The 21,611-nt window shown below is 49.3% G+C and overlaps 1 protein-coding gene across 9 annotated transcripts in view; it reads right to left on the bottom strand.

Annotated features, from left to right (window-relative positions):
• Nucleotides 1-21,611, bottom strand: part of LOC116988793 (RNA-binding protein Musashi homolog 2-like) — a 181,781-nt gene that overhangs the window by 33,892 nt on the left and 126,278 nt on the right. For 7 of the 9 annotated variants that reach the window (XM_033045700.1, XM_033045702.1, XM_033045705.1 and 4 more), the window contains exon 5: nucleotides 12,434-12,550. The exons of 1 other annotated variant lie outside the window; for it this stretch is intronic. In XM_033045700.1, coding sequence (XP_032901591.1) covers nucleotides 12,434-12,550 — 117 coding nt within the window. The remainder of the gene's footprint in view (nucleotides 1-12,433; nucleotides 12,551-21,611) is intronic. One more of the 9 variants, XM_033045703.1, reaches the window with a different exon arrangement.

Here is a 21,611-nt window from a genome sequence, read left to right as displayed (position 1 = left end):
AGGTAGATGAGGCAGGTACTATCGCAATGTTTAAGAAACATTTAGACAGGTACATGGATTGGACAGGTTTAGAGGGATATGGGCCAAACGCAGGCAGGTGAGACTAGTGTTCTATACAGTATCTCTCTACACATCCGTTTATTTCTCTCGTTTCCCCTTCCCCAGATTCTCAGTCTGAAGAAGGGTCTCGGCCCGAAGCGTCTCCCATTCCTTTTCTCCAGAGATGCTGCCTGTCCGATTACCCGATAGTTGACAGTGGGCAGATGGGCTGTTGTCTTTCCCACTATATGGACTACACCTTGAAGGTGCTTCACTAGTGTAGTGGGATATGTTCAAGTGGAGAGCTGTGCGGTCTGTTCACAGACAGAGCGAGGTGGCTTCAGGCCTGCTTTGTGAGCAGGGATGGGATGGGGGCTGTAAAACGGGGTTGCTCTGCTCGCAGCTATGGGGACTGTTTCGGCAACGGTTAGTGGGGAAGGGTTGGGGGGGTTAGGTGAGTTGTGAGGGAACTGCAGGTGCTGGTTTACACCGAAATTAGACACAAAATGCCAGAGTAACTCAGCGGGTCAGGCAGCAAAAGTAAGCCATTTAGAACGGAGCCGAGGAAACACTTTTTCTCACAGAGAGTGGTGAGTCTCTGGAATTCTCTGCCTCAGAAGGCGGTGGAGGCAGGTTCTCTGGATGCTTTCAAGAGAGAGCTAGATAGGGCTCTTAAAAATAGCGGAGTCAGGGGATATGGGGAGAAGGCAGGAACGGGGTACTGATTGGGGATGATCAGCCATGATCACATTGAATGGCGGTGCTGGCTCGAACGACCGAACGGCCTACTCCTGCACCTATTGTCTATTGTTTATTGTATATTGCATCTCTGGAAAAAGGAATAGGTGACCTTTCGAGTCAAGACCCTTTTTTAGACTGAGAGTCAGGAGAGCGGGAAACTAGGGGTATGAAAAGATACAAAGAACAAATGAATGAAAGGTATGAAAAGAACAAATCAAAGCCAGCAATGATGATCGAGGAAAGGTGGAGCCCGCAATGGTCCATTGTTGGCTCTGGAGAAGTTGATAACGAGTGGATACAAACAGTGAAACTAAGCAGAACGACAGTGAAACTAGTACGACGATTAGGGCAGGGGAGGGATGGAGAGAGCGGGAATGCAAGGGTTACTTGAAATTAGAGAGATCAAAATCATACCGCAGGGTTGTAAGCTGACCAAGCGAAATGTTAGGCGCTGTTCACGTGGCCTCACTCTGACAGTGGAGGAGGGTCAGGACAGGGAGGTCAGTATGGGAATGGGTGGGGGAGTTAAAATGTTTGGCAACCGGGCGATTGCGTAGGCACTTGAGCGTAGGTGATCGGCCAGTCTGCTCTTGGTCTCGCTGATGTACAGAAGACCACACCCAGGACAACAGAGACAGTAGATATCCCGTTAGTGGGGAAGGGTTGGGGGAGGTGAGTTGTGAACAACTTAACACTCTTTCAATCACGTTGCAGCCAGAGAACTTGACGCAGCTAGAAAGAAATTGTGGTAATTAACTCATTTTACCTGCTAATAATGTATAATTGCAAATGCAAGTGACATTAATTATAGAAAAATTATCTATTCTGAGTAAAGCCTCACATTTTGATTCAGTGTCGATGACACACTTTCTTTCATTAAAGGTTGAAGATTGTTATTAAATAATTCACGGTTCGTGCCGGCCATTTCATTAAGCAGATTGGCTTTTAGCATCCAGCATGGAAACAGGGATTATGTCCCGCAGTGTCCACATCAACCATCGATCACCCGCTCACATTTCTATGTGAATATACTTCTGTAGAACTACACTAGTTCTGTGTTATCCCACTTTCTAATTAACTCCCTACACACTACGGACAATTCTCACAGATTCCAATTGGCCTGCAAACCCGCCTGTCTTTGGGATGTGAGAGGAAACTGGAGCACCCGGAGGAAACCCACGGGGGTCACAGGGAGAACGTGCAAACTCCACACAGGCAGCACCCAACGTCAGGATTGAACCTGGGGCCTCTGGTGCTGTGAGGAAGCAACTCTACCCGCTGTGCCGCCCATTTCTAATAGGTTATTCCGGAGAGGATCTGCCAGAGTATTGGGTTATCGGTAGTCATGGTCAGGGTTTCCCCAAATCCAGAGCCTGACAAGGTGTTCCGAAACGTCACCTGTTCCTTCTCTCCAGAGATGCTGCCTGTCTGTCCCGCTGAGTTACTCCAGCTTTTTGTGTCTATCGAAGGTGCTCTGAAACCCAGGCACTGGCACCGACCACCAGGCTCAGGAACAGCTTCTTCCCCTGTGTTATCCGACTACCGAACAATCCTTCTGATAGCTGGGACCCGTGCCGATTCTCCAAATGACCTCGTGCGAACATTGGACAATTTCTCTGGAACGGTTGCACTACAATGTTGAGAAACTATATCTTTCTTTTTGTTATGTGTTGTCAAGCTGGAAAGGGTACAGAGAAGATTTACGAGGATGCTGCCAGGACTAGAGGGTGTGAGCTATAGGGAGAGGTCGAGTAGGCTGGGACTCTATTCCATGGAGTGCAGGATAATGATGGGTGATCTTATAGAGGTGCATAAAATAATGAGAGGAATAGAGCGAGTAGATGCACTGAGTCTCTTGCCCAGAGTAGGTAAATCGAGGACCAGAGGACATAGGTTTAAGGTGAAGGGGAAAAGATTTAATAGGAATCTGAGGGGACTATCCCAACGTTTAAGAAGCAGTTAGACAGGTATGTGGAAAGGGCAGGTTTAGAGGGATATGGACCAAACGCGGGCAGGTAGGACTAGTGTAGTTGGGACATTGTTGGCCGGAGTGGGCAAGTTGGGCCGAAGGGCCTGTTTCCACACTGCATCACTCTATGACTCTATACCTTGCATCAAAGCCCCACCATCAGCTCCTGCAGATGGGCAGACTGCAATCACATCAGGACTAGTTGGTCCAGAGGCACAACCTGATGTGAATGGGGTTGTGATGTGAATGATCCTAGGAATGAGTGGGTTGAAGTACAATGAGCATTTGACGGCACTGGGCCTCTGCTCACTGGAGTTTAGAAGGATGAGGGGAAAACCTCATTGAAACTTATCGAACAGTGAAAGGCTTGGATGGAGTGAATGTGGAGAGGATGTTTCCACTAGTGGGAGAGTCTAGAACTGGAGACCATAGCCTCAAAATATAAGGATGTCCCTTTAGAAAGGAGACTAGGAGGAATTTCTTTAGTCAGAGGGCGGTTCGTTCGCCCGTGTGTCAGACGAGGTTCTGCCATCGCTTTGGCACAGCCAGCGCCACATCTGTGCCTCCGCGGAGATTGTCCGCAGTGTGTGCCTCTCCGCCCGCAAGTCAGTCGGTGGGCCGTTGTCTGTATCTCTCCACAGTTGCACTTGTCAGAGTTTGAGAGGCCCCACTTCTTCAGGTTGAGTCCGCAATGTCCCACGCCAGTGCGGTGGCGAATCTGTGGAATTCATTGCCAGAGAAGGCCGTGGAGGCCAAGTCGTGGGTATTTTTAGAGTGGGGATTGACAGATTCTTGTTATTAAGGATAATCAAAGGGTTGGTTCAATGGTTGATTGGTTCTTTATTATTATATTATATTATTATGCCATGGTTGCGGGGAGAGTGGCAGGAGAAAGGGGTTAGACAATAGACAATAGGTGCAGGAGTAGGCCATTCGGCCCTTCGAGCCAGCACCGCCATTCAATGTGATCATGGCTGATCATCCACAATCAGTACCCCGTTCCTGCCTTCTCCCCATATCCCGACTCCACTATTTTTAAGAGCCCTATCTAGCTCTCTCTTGAAAGCATCCAGAGAACCTGCCTCCACTGCCCTCTGAGGCAGAGAATTCCACAGACTCACCACTCTCTGTGAGAAAAAGTGTTTCCTCGTCTCATTTCTAAATGGCTTCCTCCTTATTCTTAATCTGTGGCCCCTGGTTCTGGACTCCCCCAACATCGGGAACATGTTTCCTGCCTCTAGCATGTCCATGCCCTTAACAATCTTATATTTCAATGAGATCCTCTCATCTTTCTAAACTCCAGAGTGTACAAGCCCAGCTGCTCCATTCTCTCAGCATACGACAGTCCCGCCATCCCGGGAATTAACCTTGTAAACCTACGCTGCACTCCCTCAATGGCAAGAATGTCCTTCCTCAAATTAGGGGGCCAAAACTGTTGCGAGGATTGAGAGGGAAAGAGAGATCAGCTGTGATTGAATGGCAGAGTAGACTTGATGGGTTGAATGGCGTAATTTTGTTCCTATGCCTAATGAACTTATGAACTTTCCAAATCATTCCAATGTACAAACACCTTGAGGATCAAACCTCCTCTCAGCGGCTGCCGTCCCAACAGACCAAGAGGTGTCCCTCTCCCTCCCACCGCAGCCTCCCGTCACAGATTAATCCGTTTCCACTCAGTGCCACTGTTCCCCACTCCAAGGATGAGTCCCGGCTCATTATCTGCTGGTATTCATGCTCAGAGATTTAAATTCCCTCAGTCCACTGTCACTATTAGGCTTGCAGCGTGATTAAGACATCTCATTAATTTGATCTAAAATGCAGAGGCTGATCAGTCATTTTGTTTAGAGTCAGTCTCGGAATGACTGATGAAACATTGAGGAATGGTGCTTGCTAATTGGTTATTTAACAACAAAAAAATCCTCACTTCAGTTAACTCTTGAGCGTGGACAAGCTCAGGCGGAAACCCAGCGATGTGTTATTTAAGCCACGCATGTTGTAATTAAAAACCAGCGACAATTGATCGAAACATAAAAGTGCTGAAGGAAAGTGGACACAAAATGCTTCGGTGGTCAGGCAGCAACTCTAGAGAGAAGGAATAGGTATGAACAAGGGTCCCGACCCGAAATGTCACCCGTTCCTTCTCTCCAGAGATGCTGCCCGAACTGCTGAGTTACTCCAGCATTTTGTGTCTATCTTCGGTGTAAACCAGCATCTGCAGTTCCCTCTTACACAATAGGTGACGTTTTGGCTCGGAACACCGCTTCAGACTGAAAGCTGGAGGTGGGGTGGAGGAGAGGGAATGCTGGAGGAAGTCAGACAGGTTAGGGGTAGCATTTGCGGAGGGAATGGACAGGCAATGTTTCAGGTCAGTCTGCAGAAGGGTCCCGATCTGAAACTTCATCGGACCATTTACCTCCATAGATGCTGCCTGACCTAATGAGTTCCTCCGGCAATGTGTTTTTTTGCTCAAGAGACATGATATATTGCAAGTACTTGCAAGCAGGTTAGAGTAACAGGGGGGTGTCTTGCACCAGTCGGAAGGCAAATGCAATGTTAGAATTCATTTTGAGAGGACTAGTAGAATTTAAAGGCAAGGTGTACTGCTGAGGCTGTATTAAGCGCTGGTGAGGCCACATTTGGAATATTGTGAGCAGTTTTCATTCCATATCCAAGAAAGGATATGCTGACGTTGGAGAGGGTCCAGAGGAGGTTTACGAGATAATCCCGGGGATGATTACGTTAACCTATGATGAGCGTTTGATGACAATGGGCCTCCACTCGCCGGAGTTCAGAAGGATGAGAGAGGACCTCATTGAAACTTACCGAATAATGAAAGGCTTGGATAGAGTGAATGTGGGGAGAATGTTTCACCAACGGGAGTGTCTAGGATCAGAGGGCACAGCCGCAGAATAAAAGAATAGAGATGCAGAGCTAATTCCTTCAGCTAGAGGGCAGTGAATCTGTGGAAGTCATTGCCACAGACGGCTGTGGGGGCCAAGTCATGGGGTATTTTTAAAGCAGAGGTTGGATGGTTGTTCCTGCTTCTCAGTCTATTGATCTGGTGCGCTACACTGCTGAGAACTATATTCTGCACTCTGTATCTTCCCAAAGATAGACACAAAGTGCTAGAGTAACTCAGCAGGTCAGGCAGCATCTCTGGAGAAAAAGGATGGGTGACCCTTCTTTCAAGGGACCCTTCTTCACTCACTCATCTAGCGTCATAGAGTGATACAGTGTGGAAACAGGCCCTTTAGCCCAGTTCGCCCACACCGGCCAATATTGTCCCAGCTACACTAGTCCCACTTGCCTGCGCTTGGTCCATATCCCTCCAAACCTGTCCTATCCAGGTACCTGTCTAACTGTTTCCGAAACTATAGGATAGTCCTTGCCTCAACTACCTCCTCTGGTAGAGTGTTCCATACACCCACCACCCTTTGGGTGAAAAAGTTACCCCTCCGATTCCTATTAAATATTTTCCCCTTCACCTTGAACCTATGTCCTCTGGTCCTCAATTCCCCTACTCTGGGCAAGTGCATCAACCCGATCTATTCCTCTCATGATTTTCTTTACCTCTATAAGATCTCCCCTCATCCTCCTACACTCCATGGAATAGAGACCCAGCCTACTCAACCTCTCCATATAGCTCACACCCTCTAATCCTGGCAACATCCTCGTCAATCTTTTCTGAACCCTTTAAAGCTTGACAATATCTTTCCTATAACATGGTGTCCAGAACTGAACACAATATTCTAAATGCGGTCTCACCAACGTCTTTTACAACTGCAACATGACCTCCCAACTTCTATACTCAATACTCTGACTGATGAAGGCCAAAGTGCCAAAAGCCTTTTTGACCACCTTATCCACCTGCAACTCGACCTTCAAGGAACCATGAACCTGTAGTCCTAGATCCCTCTGCTCTACAACACTACCCAGAGGCCTACCATTTACTGTGTAAGTCCTGCCCTTGTTCAATGTCCCAAAATACAGCACCTCACACTTTTCTGCATTTAATTCCATCAACCATTCCTCCGGCCACCTGGCCAACTGATCCAGATCCTGCTGCAATCGTTCACAACCATCTTCACTGTCTGCAAAATCACTCACTTTTATATCATCAGCAAACTTGCTAATCTTGCCCAGTATGTTCTCATCCAAATCATTAGTGTAGATGACAAACAGTAACAGGCCCAGCACCAAACCACGAGGCACACCACTAGTCACAGGCCTCCAGTCTGAGAAGCAACCTTCCACCATCGCCCTCTGCTTCCTTCCATGGAGCCAATTTGCTATCCATTCAGCTATCTCTCCTTGGATCCCATGCGATCTAACCTTCTAGAGCAGCCTACCATGCGGAACCTTGTCGGATGCCTTACTGAAGTCCATGTACACAACATCTACAGCTCTGCCCTCATCAACCTTTTTGGTCACGTCTTCAAAAAAAATCAATCTGATTTGTGAGACACGACCTCCCACGTACAAAACCATGCTGACTATCCCTAATCAGCCCTTGCCCATCCAAATCTCTGTATAACCCATCCCTCAGAATACTCTCCAGTAACTTACCAACTACAGATGTTAAGCTCACCAGCCTATAGTTCCCAGCATTTTCCCTGCAGCCTTTCCTGAAAAGAGGCACAACATTTGCCACCCTCCAGTCTTCTGGCACCTCTCCTGTATTTAAGGACGACTTGTAAATTCCAACCTGGGCTCCCGCAATTTCCTCTCTAGTTTCCGCAATCTGTAGGGTCTTCATCAATGGATTGGTCAAAGCAGGTGTCCGAGAGCTGGCGTCTGGCCTCAGCACACTATAGAGGTCTTACCCTTTCAAGGGCAACAGGTGGCGCAATGGGCTAAGTGTTCGGCTGGCGACCGGAAGGTAGCCGGTTCGAATCCCGCTTGGAGTGCATACTGTCGTTGTGTCCTTGGGCAAGACACTTCACCCACCTTTGCCTGTGTGTGAATGTGTGTGAATGTGTGTGAGTGATTGGTGGTGGTCGGAGGGGCCGTAGGCGCAGATTGGCAGCCACGCTTCCGTCAGTCTGCCCCAGGGCAGCTGTGGCTACAGAAGTAGCTTACCACCACCGAGTGTGACTGAGGAGTGAATGAATAATGCGATGTAAAGCGCCTTGAGTATTAGAAAGGCGCTATATAAATCCCATCCATTATTATTATTATTATCTTCCCCTCTGCTCTACCTATTGTACTTGAGTTGAACTTGGCTGTGTTTATGTATCCTGTATCTGAACTGTTTGGATGACATACAAAACTAATCTTTCCACTGGAGCCCGTTATATCTGACAATAATGACAAAGCTAAACTTAAACCTAATCAATAAATGTGTTCAAGGGAGAAAGTAGGATATTTTAATGTTCACTGGACATTTTTCGTCGGAGTTTGCCGGCAGTGGTGTATCTATGGGGAGAAGGCAGGAGAATGGGGTTGAGATGGAAAGATAGATCAGCCGTGGTTAATTGGCGGATAGACAGGGTCACAGAGTCACACAGAGTGGAAACAGGCCATTCGGCCCGCACCGGCCAACATGTCCCATCTACACTAGTCCCACCTGCCCGCATTTGGCCCATATATATACACCTCTAAACCTGTCCTATCCATGTATAAGGAGGAACTGCAGATGCTGGAAAATCGAAGGTAGACAAAAGTGCTGGAGAAACTCAGCGGGTGCAGCAGCATCTATGGAGCGAAGGAAATAGGCAACGTTTCGGGCCGAAACCCAGAAGGGTTTCGGCCCGAAACGTTGCCTATTTCCTTCGCTCCATAGATGCTGCTGCACTCGCTGAGTTTCTCCAGCACTTTTGTCTACTATCCATGTACCTGTCTAAACGTTTCTTAAAAGGGGGCCGGATTGCCTAATTCTGCTCCTATGTCTTATGGTCCTTCAGGATACAGATTCAGGTTAGGACAGGATTGGAGGGATATGATCCAAACGTGGGCAGGTGGGACATTGTTGGCCGGCATGGACAAGTTGGGCCGAAGGGCCTGTTTCCACACTGTATCATTCTATGACTATGACTCTCGGATATATCCACGTCTAGGATCCATCCCTAATTGTCCCTGATTGTAAGCAGCAGCATCAGTCGACCACATTGATCATTCTGGATGGCAGACCAGGTAAGGACATCCGATTTCTTAAAGGACAGTCCTGAAGCAGATGGGTTTGTAATAACAATCCAATAGTTACATGAGTTCTTTATATTTAATTAGTTCTGTTTAAATTCCCCGGCTGCCCAGTGGGATTCGAACTTCTGTCTCTGGATTAATGAACCGGAAATCTGGCTGCTGGTCTGATAACTTAACCACTACACCACCATTACCCATTTACAGTCTGCATGGTTCTTTGTATTAAGCAACGCTGGATAGAGAGCTGGATCCAGGAAAAAACCCATCATCAAAGCATAGTAAGTCTTCTTTCGAGAGCATTTATTTCAAGAGGACTAGAATATGAAAGCTGGGATGTAACGCCGAGGCTTTATAAGGCCCCGGTCAGACTGCATTTGGAGTATTGTAAACAGTTTTGGGCCCCATATCTGCGGAAGGAAGCGCTGGCATTGGAGAGGGTCCAGAGGAGGTTTACGAGAATGATCCCAGGAATGATTGGGTTAACATATGATGAGCGTTTGTCGGCTCTGGGCCAGTACTCGCTGGAGTTTAGAAGGGTGAGGAGGGACCTCATTGAAACTTACTGATACAGTGGATGTGGAGAGGATGTTTCCATGAGTGAAAATCTGTGGGATTCATTGCCACAAACGGCCAAGTCAGTGGATATTTTTAAGGCGGAGATTGACAGATTCTTGATTAGTGCGGGTGTCAGGGGTTATGGGGAGAAGGCAGGAGAATGGGGTTGGGAGGGAGAGATAGATCAGCCATGGTTGAATGGCTGGTAGATGTGATGGGCTGAATGGCCTAATTCTGCTCCAATCACATGAACTTATGACCTGACAGGATTAATAGGCCAGGGGCTCAGTGGAACATTTGAGATGGAGGCACGCAGGCCCGAGTGAAAGAGAGGCGGGAAAGAGTGCCTCAGAAACACTCTCACAGAGGCTCAACCAATCCAGGATACAACAAAAAGACATAACTACTCACACACCTACCTGCGAGTCATGTCGCTTGCTTGATTATATTTTCCAGTTGCCGGAACTGAGGGACGACCCAGGGGTCCTGAGAGGGCAGGTCCCATAGAGAATGCGCCAATACTCCAAACCCAGATAGTTTGTGGTGTGTGTGTGTGTGCGTGTGCGTGTGTGTGTGTGTGTGCGTGTACGGGTGTGTGTGTGTGTACGTGTGTGTGTGTCCGTGTGTGTGTGTGTGTTTGTGTGTGTTTGTGTTTGTGTGTGTGTTTGTGTGTGTGTGTGTGTACGTGTATGTGCATGTACAGGTGTGTGTGTGTGTGTGCGTGTACATGTGTGTGTGTGCGTGTATGTGTGTACGTGTGTATGTGTGTGCGTGTGTGTATGTGTGTGTACGGGTGTGTTTGTGTGTGTACGGGTGTGTGCGTGTATGTGTGTGTGTGTGTGTACGGGTGTGTGCGTGTATGTGTGTGTGTGTGTGTACGGGTGTGTGTGTGTGCGTGTGTGTGCATGTATGTGTGCGTGTGTGTGTGTGCGTGTGTTGGGTGCGTGTGTGTACAGCTGTGTGTGTGCATGTGTGTGTGTGTGTGCGTGTGTATGTGCGTGCGTGCGTGTGTGTATGTGTGCGTGCGTGCGCGTGTGTGTGTGCGTGTGTGCGTGCGCATGTGTGCGTGCGTGTGTGTGTATGCGTGTGTTGTGACTATGCATGTGTGCGTGCGTGTGTGTGTATGCGTGTGTTGTGACTATGCGTGTGTGTATGTGTGTGCGTGTGTGTGTTTACGTGTACGTGTCAGTGGAATTGGGAGGCTAAAGTGGAGGCTCAGGCCATCACTCTCTAAAAGCCAAGTCTCACTTTCTTCACCCTGCCTCCTCTCCCATCTCCTGCCCGCATGAAGCCCGGCCTGGCCTTGCCGGGGCTGGGATCTTCTCAGCTCCCGCCCAAAGCTCTGAGCTGACAGGAAGAAGCACGTCCTGCCTCACAAATGGGAAATGCAGACTTTATACATCTCGCTGGCGCCTGCCCCCTCCCTCCCCCCCCCAACCGTGCCACCAACTGGGTGATAGACACAGCCCCCCTCATATGAGCAAACCCACACAGTCCTTCACTCCCTTTCGCCTTTCCACAAGAAGTTAGCGCCTTGCCCACAGGTCATCGGCGCGAGGTTCCTGCTGGAGGTCGTGAGGCTGAGCTGGTACGGAAGGATTGTTTATGGAGTTGAACAGAGACGCCGTCAACCCAGCATCCAGTGCAGATCAGCAGCCAGGACAAGCCTGCCCCTCCAGACCCAACCACATGGCCACCAAAGTGCAGTAAATTGCAAAGATATTAATGCCCACGTCAACACTGTTACATGGTTCAGGCAAAGAATTGTCAAATTCTTCTTCTTATTTTAAATGGCACCAAAAGCACTTTAAGTAAAAGATGGAAGCAAAGTTAGAAAGGCATCTTTATAGACTCTGGGCAGAACACTCACGAGCCAGGATAGCTGGTTAGGGGGTGGCCGCAGGCAGACTGGACAAGTGGGCGGGGGGGGGGGGTTATGCATGTGGAGTGATGGCTGAGAGGGGGAGGGGAAGGGAGGGAGAGGGTGGGGGGGAGGGGGAGACAGAGGGAGAGGGAAAGACAAGCAAAAAGAGAGAAGGAAAGAGAGAGAGAGCAGGGGGAGGGAGAGAGAGAGAGAGAGGAGAGAGAGTATAGAGTGGGAAAGAAGGAGAGAGAAAGAAGGGGGAGAAAGAGGGGGAGGGAGAGAGGGTGAAAGAAAGAGACAAAGGTGCGAGGAAGAGAGAGAGAGAGAGAGAGAGAGAGAAAGAAAGATACAGAGAGAAAGAACGATAAAGAGCGAGAGTGAGAGAAGAGGAGATAGAGAGGAAATGAGAGGGGAAAGAATAGGGAATGAGAGAGGAGAGAAGCACCGACGCACAATGGGTAGAGGGCGGGAGAGCGGATTGAGAGGGAAAAATAGATCAGCCATGATCGAATGCTGGAGCGGATGTGATGGGCCGAATGGCCCAATTCAGCTCTTATGTCTTAAGGAGATGAATAGAAAGGGTGCGACTGATGAAGGGCGAGATGATTTGAGCCAGGAAGGTTCATCACAATTGAAAGGGCAGCCATCACAATTGCTTCCTCGAAATCTTTACAATTGCTCCTCAGTAGAGGAAGCGTGGACTGGATCAAGGGCCCTAATCCAGTAGCTGGCCCATCACTGTTCGGCACTGCGGTTAAAACCAGCACACCGAAGGTAATCCTTTGCAAGCAGAGCACACAGGGGTTAAACGTGGAGCCGCAAACCACCGTTCCCGACTAACCCCCACCCAGGGATGGTGTGGCTCCCCGCCCCTTGCTTTAACGAGGGCCCCCCCTGCTGTTGTAACTCAGGCCAACTCCATGGGTGGACTCTCGGATGGGACTTTGCTATCCGCAAACCAAACCCCCTTGACCCCGCCCCCTGACCCCCGCCCCCCTTGCCCCCGCCCCCTGACCCCCTTTGACCCTGGGGAGAGCGCAGTGAGAGGAGGCGACAGAGACCCGACGAGAGAGTGAGGACGTGACGGACAGGTGCAGCCACACAGAATACCAACGGAGCTTTACCTGCCCGTACATTCTGGGGGTACGCCATGTAGCTGTCTCTTCCGCGGGAGCCCCTACCTGATCCTCTTGCCGCTGCCGCTGCTGCTGCTGCTGGGCTGTAGGCCGCTGCGGGGAATCCTGCGCACAGCCGGGGAGGGAGAAAGACACGCCATGTGTGAGAACGTCAACATTATCCTGTCCCCCCATCCCGTCCCACTGGCCCAACCACACCGCACCATACCGGACCAGACCAGGCCAGATCCGACCAGACCACACCACACCACACCGGACCAGACCAGACCAGATCAGAAGAGATCTGACCAGATCAGACCAGACCAGTTTAGTCTGGACCACACCATGCCACATTGGACCAGACCAGACCAGACTAAACCAGTCCAGATCAGATCAGACTAGTCCAGACCAGGCCACACCAGATCACACCACACCACACCACACAAAACCCAGCCACACCAGACCAGACTAGACCAGATCTCAGATAAAGCCACACTCAGCAAAATCAATAACCCCACTCTCACCATCGACGGCACCACTGTCTCCCCATCTCCCCAGGCCCGCAACCTTGGCGTGATCTTTGATTCCACCCTCTCCCTTGAGCCTCACATCCGCCATGTCATTAAAACCTCCTTCTTTCATCTCCGCAACATCGCCAAACTCAGACCCTCTCTCACACCGCCTGCTGCTGAAAGACTCATCCATGCCTTCATCTCCTCCCGACTGGACTATTGCAACTCACTTCTCCTTGGCATCAGCTCCACCTACATAAACCGACTCCAACTGGTCCAGAACGCAGCCGCCCGACTCATCACCCACACCAAATCCTGGCATCACATCACTCCAGTCCTCAAAAAACTTCACTGGCTTCCCATCTCCCACCGGATCACCTACAAAATCCTGGTCCTCACCTACAAAGCCCTCCACCAGCTGGTTCCCCCATATCTCACTGACCTCCTCTCCCCCTACCAACCCTCTCGGTCCCTCAGATCCACATCAGCCGGTCTCCTCTCCATCCACAAGTCCAACCTCCGCAGTTTTTGGGGACAGAGCCTTCTCCAGGGCAGCTCCCAGGCTCTGGAACTCCCTCCCCCAACTGATCCGCAATTCCGTGTCCCTCACCATCTTCCAGTCCCGCCTCAAGACCCATCTCTTCACCTCTGCCTATCCTTAGCCCCACGTCCCCGTCCCTTTTCATATGTGCATTAATTGCCTCATACTGTGTTTTGTATTGAATTCTGTCTTTACTTTGTGTACTAGTCATGTCTCTACTATTTATTTCATTCCCCTTACATGTTTTTCCTCTACATGCTCAATTTTTGTAAGGTGTCCTTGAGACTCTTGAAAGGCGCCCATAAATAAAATTTATTATTATTATTATAGATCAGACCAGACCCTACAACCAGACCGGACGAGGCCAGACCCGACTAGATCAGACCAAACCAGACCAGTCTAGACCAGATCAGCCCAGACCACACTGGACCAGACTAGACCAAACCAGACCAGAGAAGACCATTGGGATGTGAGAGGACACTCGGTGCACCCGTAGGAAGCCCATGCAGTCACAGGGAGAACGTGCACACTCCACACTGAGAGCACCTGAGGTCCGGATCAAACCCGGGTCACACACACCCACGCAAAAGGCTTATTAATAAATCCCCTTCAAATAACCGGAGCAGTCAGCATAAGGATGAAGGGGATTTGTTGTAGGCACTTCAAAGGTTTCAAAACCCTGGGAAAACAAGACTCCGTCTGGGGATTCGCTGATGAGGTCCGAAAAAGGATTTTTCGTTAACTCGTTCCAGGTCAAATTAGTTGAATTAGCAAACACACACGCTGGCTACCTCAACAATAGCCCCAAACCTGTCCCTGCAACACTTGTCATCTGCTGAGGTCAGTTCCCAATACAACCCAGTGGTATGAACATTGATTTCTATAATTCCAAGTAATCCTTGCATCCCCCCATAAAAACAGTTTTTATCCACGAGTAGTTGCTCCACTCAACAGCCAAAAATCTGTAGCCTCCTTTTGATCTGGTATTTTGTTGGTTCACATGCTTGATCAATGGTGTTTTATCATTAATGTTTTATTATTATTAATGGTTAGTGTTTTCTGAGTCATTCGTAACTGTCACTGTATGTCATGTAGTTACTTGTGGGCGGAGCACCAAGGCAAATTCCTTGTATGTGAATACTTGGCCAATAAACTTACTTACTTACTTACTCTCCGTCCCTCCCCCACCCTAGCTGTCCTGCTAGTTTCACTGTCATCCTGCTGAGTTTCACTGTTTTTTATCCACTCGTTAACACCTTCTCCACAGCCAACAATGGACCATTGTGGGCTCCATCTTTCCTTGATCATCATTGCTGGCTTTGAATTGTCCTTTCGCATACCTTTTCATATCTCACGTTTCCCTTTCCCCAGACTCTTAGTGTGAAGAAGGTCTCGACCCAAAACGTCACTTATTCTTTTTCTCCATAGATGCTGCCTGGCCTGTTGAGTTACTTTGTATCTATCCAAGGGTTGGAGGTGCTGGCCATATCATTAAGGCACAAAGCACAAAATGCTGCTTTTGAGCCTGTACAGGCAGGCGATCCCATGCGCTCTGCTGGCAACGTTGGAATTGCTACAAGGTTGGACTGGTTACAATCGCAAATTACCATGTATCGAGCAAACATTGCTACTCACTGGAGTGTGGGAATCTCTCCCAGCCTCCACATCTTTAGTATGTAGGAAGGAACTGCAGATGCTGGTTTACCCTGAAGGTAGACAAAACATTCTGGAGTAAATCAGTGGGACAGGCAGCATCTCTGGCTAGAAGGAATGGGTGACGTTTCAGGTCGAGACCCTTCTTCAGACACTGGGTGACGTTTCGGGTCAGACTGGAAGCGACCTTTGAAGAAAGTCTGAAGAAGGGTCTCGGCCCAAAGCATCACCCATTCCTTCTATCCAGAAATGCTGCCTGTCCCGTTGCATTACTCCAACATTTTGTGCCTATCGACATCATTAGACTTTACTTTAGACTTTATAGGTACAGCGTGGAAACAGGCCCTTCGGCCCACCAATTCTGCGCCGACCAGTGATCACCCCGTACACTATCCTACACATTAATGACAATTCACAAATTTTACTGAAGCTAATTAACCTACCAGCCTGTACGTCTTTGGAGTGTGGGAGGAAACCGGTGAAAACCCACGCGGTCACAAGGAGAACTTACAGACAGCATCCATAGTCAGGATCGAACCCGGGTCTCAAGTGGCTCCCAACTCTACCACTACACCACTGTCCCACACAGAGGGTGGTGGGTATATAGAATGAGCTGCCAGAGGAGGTAGTTGAGGCAGGAACAACAACAACTTTTACAAGACACTTGGACAAGTACATGGATAGGAAAAGTTCAGAGGGATATGGGCCAAACAAAGGCAAATGGGACTGGCGTAGATGGGACATGTTGGTCGGCATAGACGAGTTGGGCCGAAGGGCCTGCTTGCATGCTGTATGACTCTATGACCTGTTCCTTATTGTGTGGTTATGTCCTCTTGTTTATGACTCTCCCGCCAGTGGAAACATCTTAACATCTTCCCCACAGCACCCGGAGTCAGGATTGAACCAGGGTCTCTGGCGCTGTGAGGCAGCAACTCTACCGCTGCGCCACTGCTCCTTCAAACTGTCCACCTCAGTGGTAGTGACTCCCCTCACCCTAACCCCTCTCTGGGTAAAGAAGATGTCACTGAATTCTCCACGAGTGACTGATTCAATGATTCATTGTCGCATGTGCCTAGGCACACAGTGAGATGCTTTGTGTTACACACAACCTGGTAAAATCACTCAGCAGTCCGCACCGAGGCAGCACGCAAGAGTCGCCGCATTTCTTCCGCTGACCACGTTACTGGCCTACATTACTGGGCCCTGTTCTCCCGGGTGAGCAGAATGAATGTTCTCTCGGTCAAACAGAACGAGTCTTTTTACGATGCGAGCGGTTTCTGCCGGGTCACCCGTCAGCTGTTGCTTTGTTGCGGGAAACATTCCGGCTACTGGAGCAAGAAGAGGACACGTGTTTCCAATTCCCTTCCCGTGACGTATGTGGGCTGATTAATTGAGGTCCCTGAATTATTCTTGCAATTCCTTCACATCCCCAGAGCGAAGACTGATTAAAACTCTTAACGACCCTGGAGTGCTGGAGTAACTCAGCGGCTCAGGCAGCATCTCTGGAGAACATGGATGGATGACGTTTCAGGCCGGGGCCCTCCTTCAGACTGATTATGGGGAGGAGGGGGGAAGAGGAAAGCTGGAAAGGGGGGTGATAGGCAGAACAAAACCTGGCAGGTTGACACAGGAGGGGGGGGGGGGGGGGGGGGGGGGTTGATGGGCAGATGTTTGGAACAAAGGCCAAAGATAAGAAAGGAAAGAAGGTGTGAGACCACCTGAAACCTCTGCCAAAGATAGACACAAAAAGCTGGTGGCTCAGCGGGTCAGACAACATCTCTGGAGAAAAGGAATAGATGCCGTTTCAGGTCGAGACCCTTCGTCAGAGTGAGAGTCAGGAGAAAAGGAAACGAGAGATATAGACGGTGATGTATAGGGATATGGAACAAACCGACCGGGCGGCACGGTGGTGCAGCGGTAGAGTTGCTGCCTCACAGCGCCGGAGACCCGGGTTCCATCCTGACTACGGGTGCTGTCTGTACGGAGTTTGTACGTTCTCCCTGTGTTCATGTGGGTTTTCTCATAGATCTTCGGTTTCCTCCCACACTCCAAACACGTACAAGTTTGTCGGTTAATTGGCTTGGTATGAGTGTAAATTGTCCCGAGTGTGTGTCGGAAATTGTTAATTAGAAACATAGAAAAACATAGAAAATAGGTGCAGGAGGAGGCCATTCGGCCCTTCGAGCCAGCATCGCCATTCATTGTGATCGTGGCTAGATCGTCCCCAATCAATAGCCCATGCCTGCCTTGTCCCAGGCAGGCACGGGTTGTGTGGGGATATGTGGGGATCGCTGGTCGTCGAGGACTCGGTGGGCCGAAGGGCCTGTTTCTGCGCTGCTAAACTAAACTAAATGAATGAAGGATATGCAATCCTGTGGTGTGTGGCGTTATGTGCTGGGGCCTCTCCTTCCTTATAATGAGGTTGTGGGTCGGGGTTGGTGGGACAGAAAGCAGACCCATGATCCTGCGGAGAGGGGACAATGCAGTCAGTGTGGCAGGGACGGCGAGATTTCTGAATGTCACCCTTGTGTCGATATTAATTCAGCCCACGACCATTATACAGCGCAGGCAGTCCTCCAACCAACAGTCTGCCCTCCCCCATCACAATGAAGTCGACCCACATTCGAGAAAATACTTCTCATCCCCAAACACACAGCTGCAAACAACAGAAGATGCTAATTATTCTCCATCCCTTTGTAACTATCTGAACTTTGAATCCGCTGTTATTGTCCGCTCGTTATTCCCGTGTGGTCGATCTCACGGCAAAGGGGCTGGGAAAGGTTCAGGAGGGAACTGCAGATGCTGCTTTAAACTGAAGATAGGCACAAAAAAGCTGCAGTAGCTCAGCGGGGCAGGCAGCATCTCTGGAGAGAAGGAATAGGGGAGGTTTCGGGTCGAGACCCTCCTTCGGGGGAGAGAGAAACAAGCGATAAAGACGAAATAGGGAGATGTAGAACAAATGAATGAAAGATATGCAAAAATGTAACCATGTCTGTAACTCCTTTTCACCGAGCCCACAGCTGGCAATGGCCTGTTTCCCTTATCATCGTTACTTTTTTGCATATCTTTCATTCATTTGTTTGATATCTCTCCATATCACCGTCTCTATCTATCGTTTCCCTTTCCTCTGAATATCAGCCTGAAGAAGGGTCTCGACCTGAAATATCACCCATTCCTTTTCTCCAGAGATGCTGTCTGACCCGCTGAGTTACTCTAGCTTTTTCTGTCTATCTTAGGCTGGGAAAGGTCACCAGCTTTAAAGATGAGACTCATTCAGCCCAGTCGAGGGGTGTACATAGTCAGGAAGGCGTGAGACCACCTTAAAGTACATTGTCAGGTGAGTGTGGATGATCAGCCATGATCACAACGAAAGGTGGTGCTGGCTCGAAGGGCCGAATGGCCTACACCTGCACCTATTGTCTCGTGCCTGTTGTTTATTATGGTGGCTATGGTGAAAACCAACAAGCACCAAGACCTGGCTTGGCTGGCGGTGAGGGGCAGCACCTCCCAGCCAGATCCTTCCTGCACAGCCGGAACCTCACTACCAGCGCTTGCTGCCTTCGGGACGGCTGCTATGGGGAGGAGACGGTTGCCCACCTCTTCGCAGAGTGTGGATTCGCAAAAGAGAGTCTGGAGATGGTTGCAAGGGTCCCTGTCACGGTACATCCTGAACAGCTCCGTAACAGAGGACTCTCTGCATTATGGGCTATTCCCAGGGACACATTCAGAGACGGACATTGTGCTGCTGGAAGGTCATCAACTCGGTGGAAGATGCCTTCGATGGCCCCGAACTTTGTTGACCTCCCGGCAGAGCGAGCCGTCCGTCGGGGAATGTTGCCGACTGGCCCGCTCCAGACTGCAGGAGTACGTGCTGAGGGACGCACTGAAGCTCGGTGCAGCCAACGCCAAGGCTCTGTGGGGGAGGACCACAGTCCTGGGTCCTTCCGCTGCTGCACATTTATTTTTATCATCAAAAAAAATGATTCTATTATTAAAAATAATATTTACAATACAATAAAACAAACCAGAGCCCACCACCATAATACAAGACAAACAAATATACTAAATAAACTACTATACAACTATGTTACAATCCTTATTGAGGATACATTCAACCCCCTGCAGTGCCCACTGGTCCCGGAACTCCCCCAGGATGCCCGTGGACAGAGCGTAGTCCCTCTCTAGTACCCCCCGGGCACGGACATGACCCTGGGAAAGGGGCAGGCAGCTTTTCCAGGTTTCAGGGACAGTTTCTTCCCAGCTGCTATCAGGCAACTGAACCATCCTACCACAACTAGAGAGCAGTCCTGAGCTATCCTTTCTTATCTCTGGCCTTTGTTCCAAACATCTGAAGACCCTGAAGACCATGTTGGGAAGTTTCTGATCAACGTTCACTATAGCCCTGAACAGCCATGAATTCTCTGAGAGGTAACGTTCGATGTGGCCAGTGGTGTTTTGCCACGTGGGAGGTGTCCCAAACTACTTGGAGCTCTTCCGTGTGAACTAGCGTATATTGTACCTGGAGCAGAGTGTATCGTTGCACTATCGCAACGTTTAAGAACCATTTAGACAGGTACATGGATAGGGTAAGTTTAGATGGTTATGGGCCAAACGCAGGAAGGCGGGACTAGTGTAGATGGGACGCGTCGGCCGGCATGGGAAAGTTGGGCCGAAGGGCCTGTTTCCACGTTGTATGACTCTAGACTAAAATGTAGGTACACCCACCCCTGGTCTAATGTAATAAAAACACAACTGCAGATGCCAGTTTATACCAAAGATACTCAGCTTTCAAAGCCACTCTCTCCTCTGGGTGCTCCGGTTTCCTCTCACATCCCAAAGACGTGCGGGTCTGTAGGTTATTTGGCGTAGAGTGTAGGATGCAAAAGTGGGATAACATTGAAGTGAAAACGGTAATCTATCTTCGATTGTTGATACATTCGGCAGTAAGGATCGAGGTTTTGGAATTAGGGCTGTATTTTATTTTCATCTGGTTACCAGCCAGAAGAAAATATAAAGTAATCCAAGTATTTCCATCGGAGGAAACAGAGTCTATTGGACTTTGCAAAATTCTTTGTAATATTGTCAATTCTGAAGTCAATAATGCATTAGATGAGATACTGGATTGGTAATGCAAGGTGTCAAATACAATTAGTCAATCAATGTATTAAATAATGTTATGAATTGATTAGTCCACTGTTAATCAAGTTGTGTTATTGGTCGGCGCACATTCTCCAGAGCTGCCGCACCTCCATAATTAGGCTGTTAAATACCGCTGTGTTTCTCAGGAAATTTTTAAAGAAGTCCAATTTTAAGGCAAATGTCACAAAATGCACACCTTTCTTGATCCTCACTGCCGAAGGTACTGACAATAAAACCTCTCCATCCCTCGCTCTCCCCTGTGAGTGAACTGCACTCACACATCCCACTCAGAAGACTGTGGATCAAGCCCCAGGTGTTTTAGAGACAGTGTGGAAACAGGCCCTTCAGTCCATGCCGACCATTCTATGTTATCCCACTTTCCCATCCTACACACTAGGGGCAATTTACAGAGGGCCAAATAACCTACAAACCCGCATGTCTTTGGGATATGGAGGAAACCAGAACACCCGGAGGAAACCCACGCGATCACAGGGAGAACGTGCAAACTCCACGCAGACAGCGCCCCAGGTCAGGATCAAACCCTGGTCTGTGGTGCTGTGAGGCAGCAGCTCTACCCGCTGTGCCACTGCGCCGCCCTGCTGTCCACTGCGTGGACGCACAAGTCTGGTCCGAGGAGCTGCTGCCTTGCCAGAGATGCCATTCCTCAGATTGGACATTACATCAACATCTCTCCCTATCTCACAGCCGTTTGTTTTCTTCCCATCCCTGGCTTTTATCCGCCCATTTCCCAATCAAACACTTTCCTCACCTGTATCCACCTATCACTTGTCCCGCCCTCATCTCTCTTCCAGCTTTCTCTCCCCAACCCCAATCAGTGTGAAGAAGGCCCCCGATCCGAAAGGTCGCCTATCCAATTCTCCCTGTCTCCGCATATGTTTTCTCCGGGAGCTCCGCATATGTTTCCTCCCACACTCCAAGACGTACAGGTTTGTAGGTTAATTGGCTACAGGTTTGTAGGTTAATAGGATAATTAACGGTAAAGAAAAAATTGTCAATTGCCCCTAGTTTGCACGATAGTCCTAGAGTACTGGGATTGCAGGTCGGCACAGACGCCAAGGGCCGAAGGGCCTGTTTCCGTGCTGTATCTCTAAACTAAACTAAACTGAACCGGGGTCCTGTCTCAAAACGTCACCTATCCATGTATCCAGAGACGCTGCCTGACCCGCTGAGTTACTTCCGCACTCTGTGTTTCGTTTTTTATGAAAACCAGCACCTTGGTAGACAAAAAATGCTGGAGAAACTCAGCGGGTGCAGCAGCATCTATGGAGCGAAGGAAATAGGCAACGTTTCGTCCCCAGCATTTTTGTCTACCTTCGATTTT

The sequence above is a fragment of the Amblyraja radiata genome, chromosome 28, assembly GCF_010909765.2.
Source record: "Amblyraja radiata isolate CabotCenter1 chromosome 28, sAmbRad1.1.pri, whole genome shotgun sequence".
Taxonomy (NCBI): Eukaryota; Metazoa; Chordata; class Chondrichthyes; order Rajiformes; family Rajidae; genus Amblyraja; species Amblyraja radiata.
Note: the sequence above shows the minus strand (reverse complement) of the source record. Positions and strands in the feature narration are given on the sequence as shown.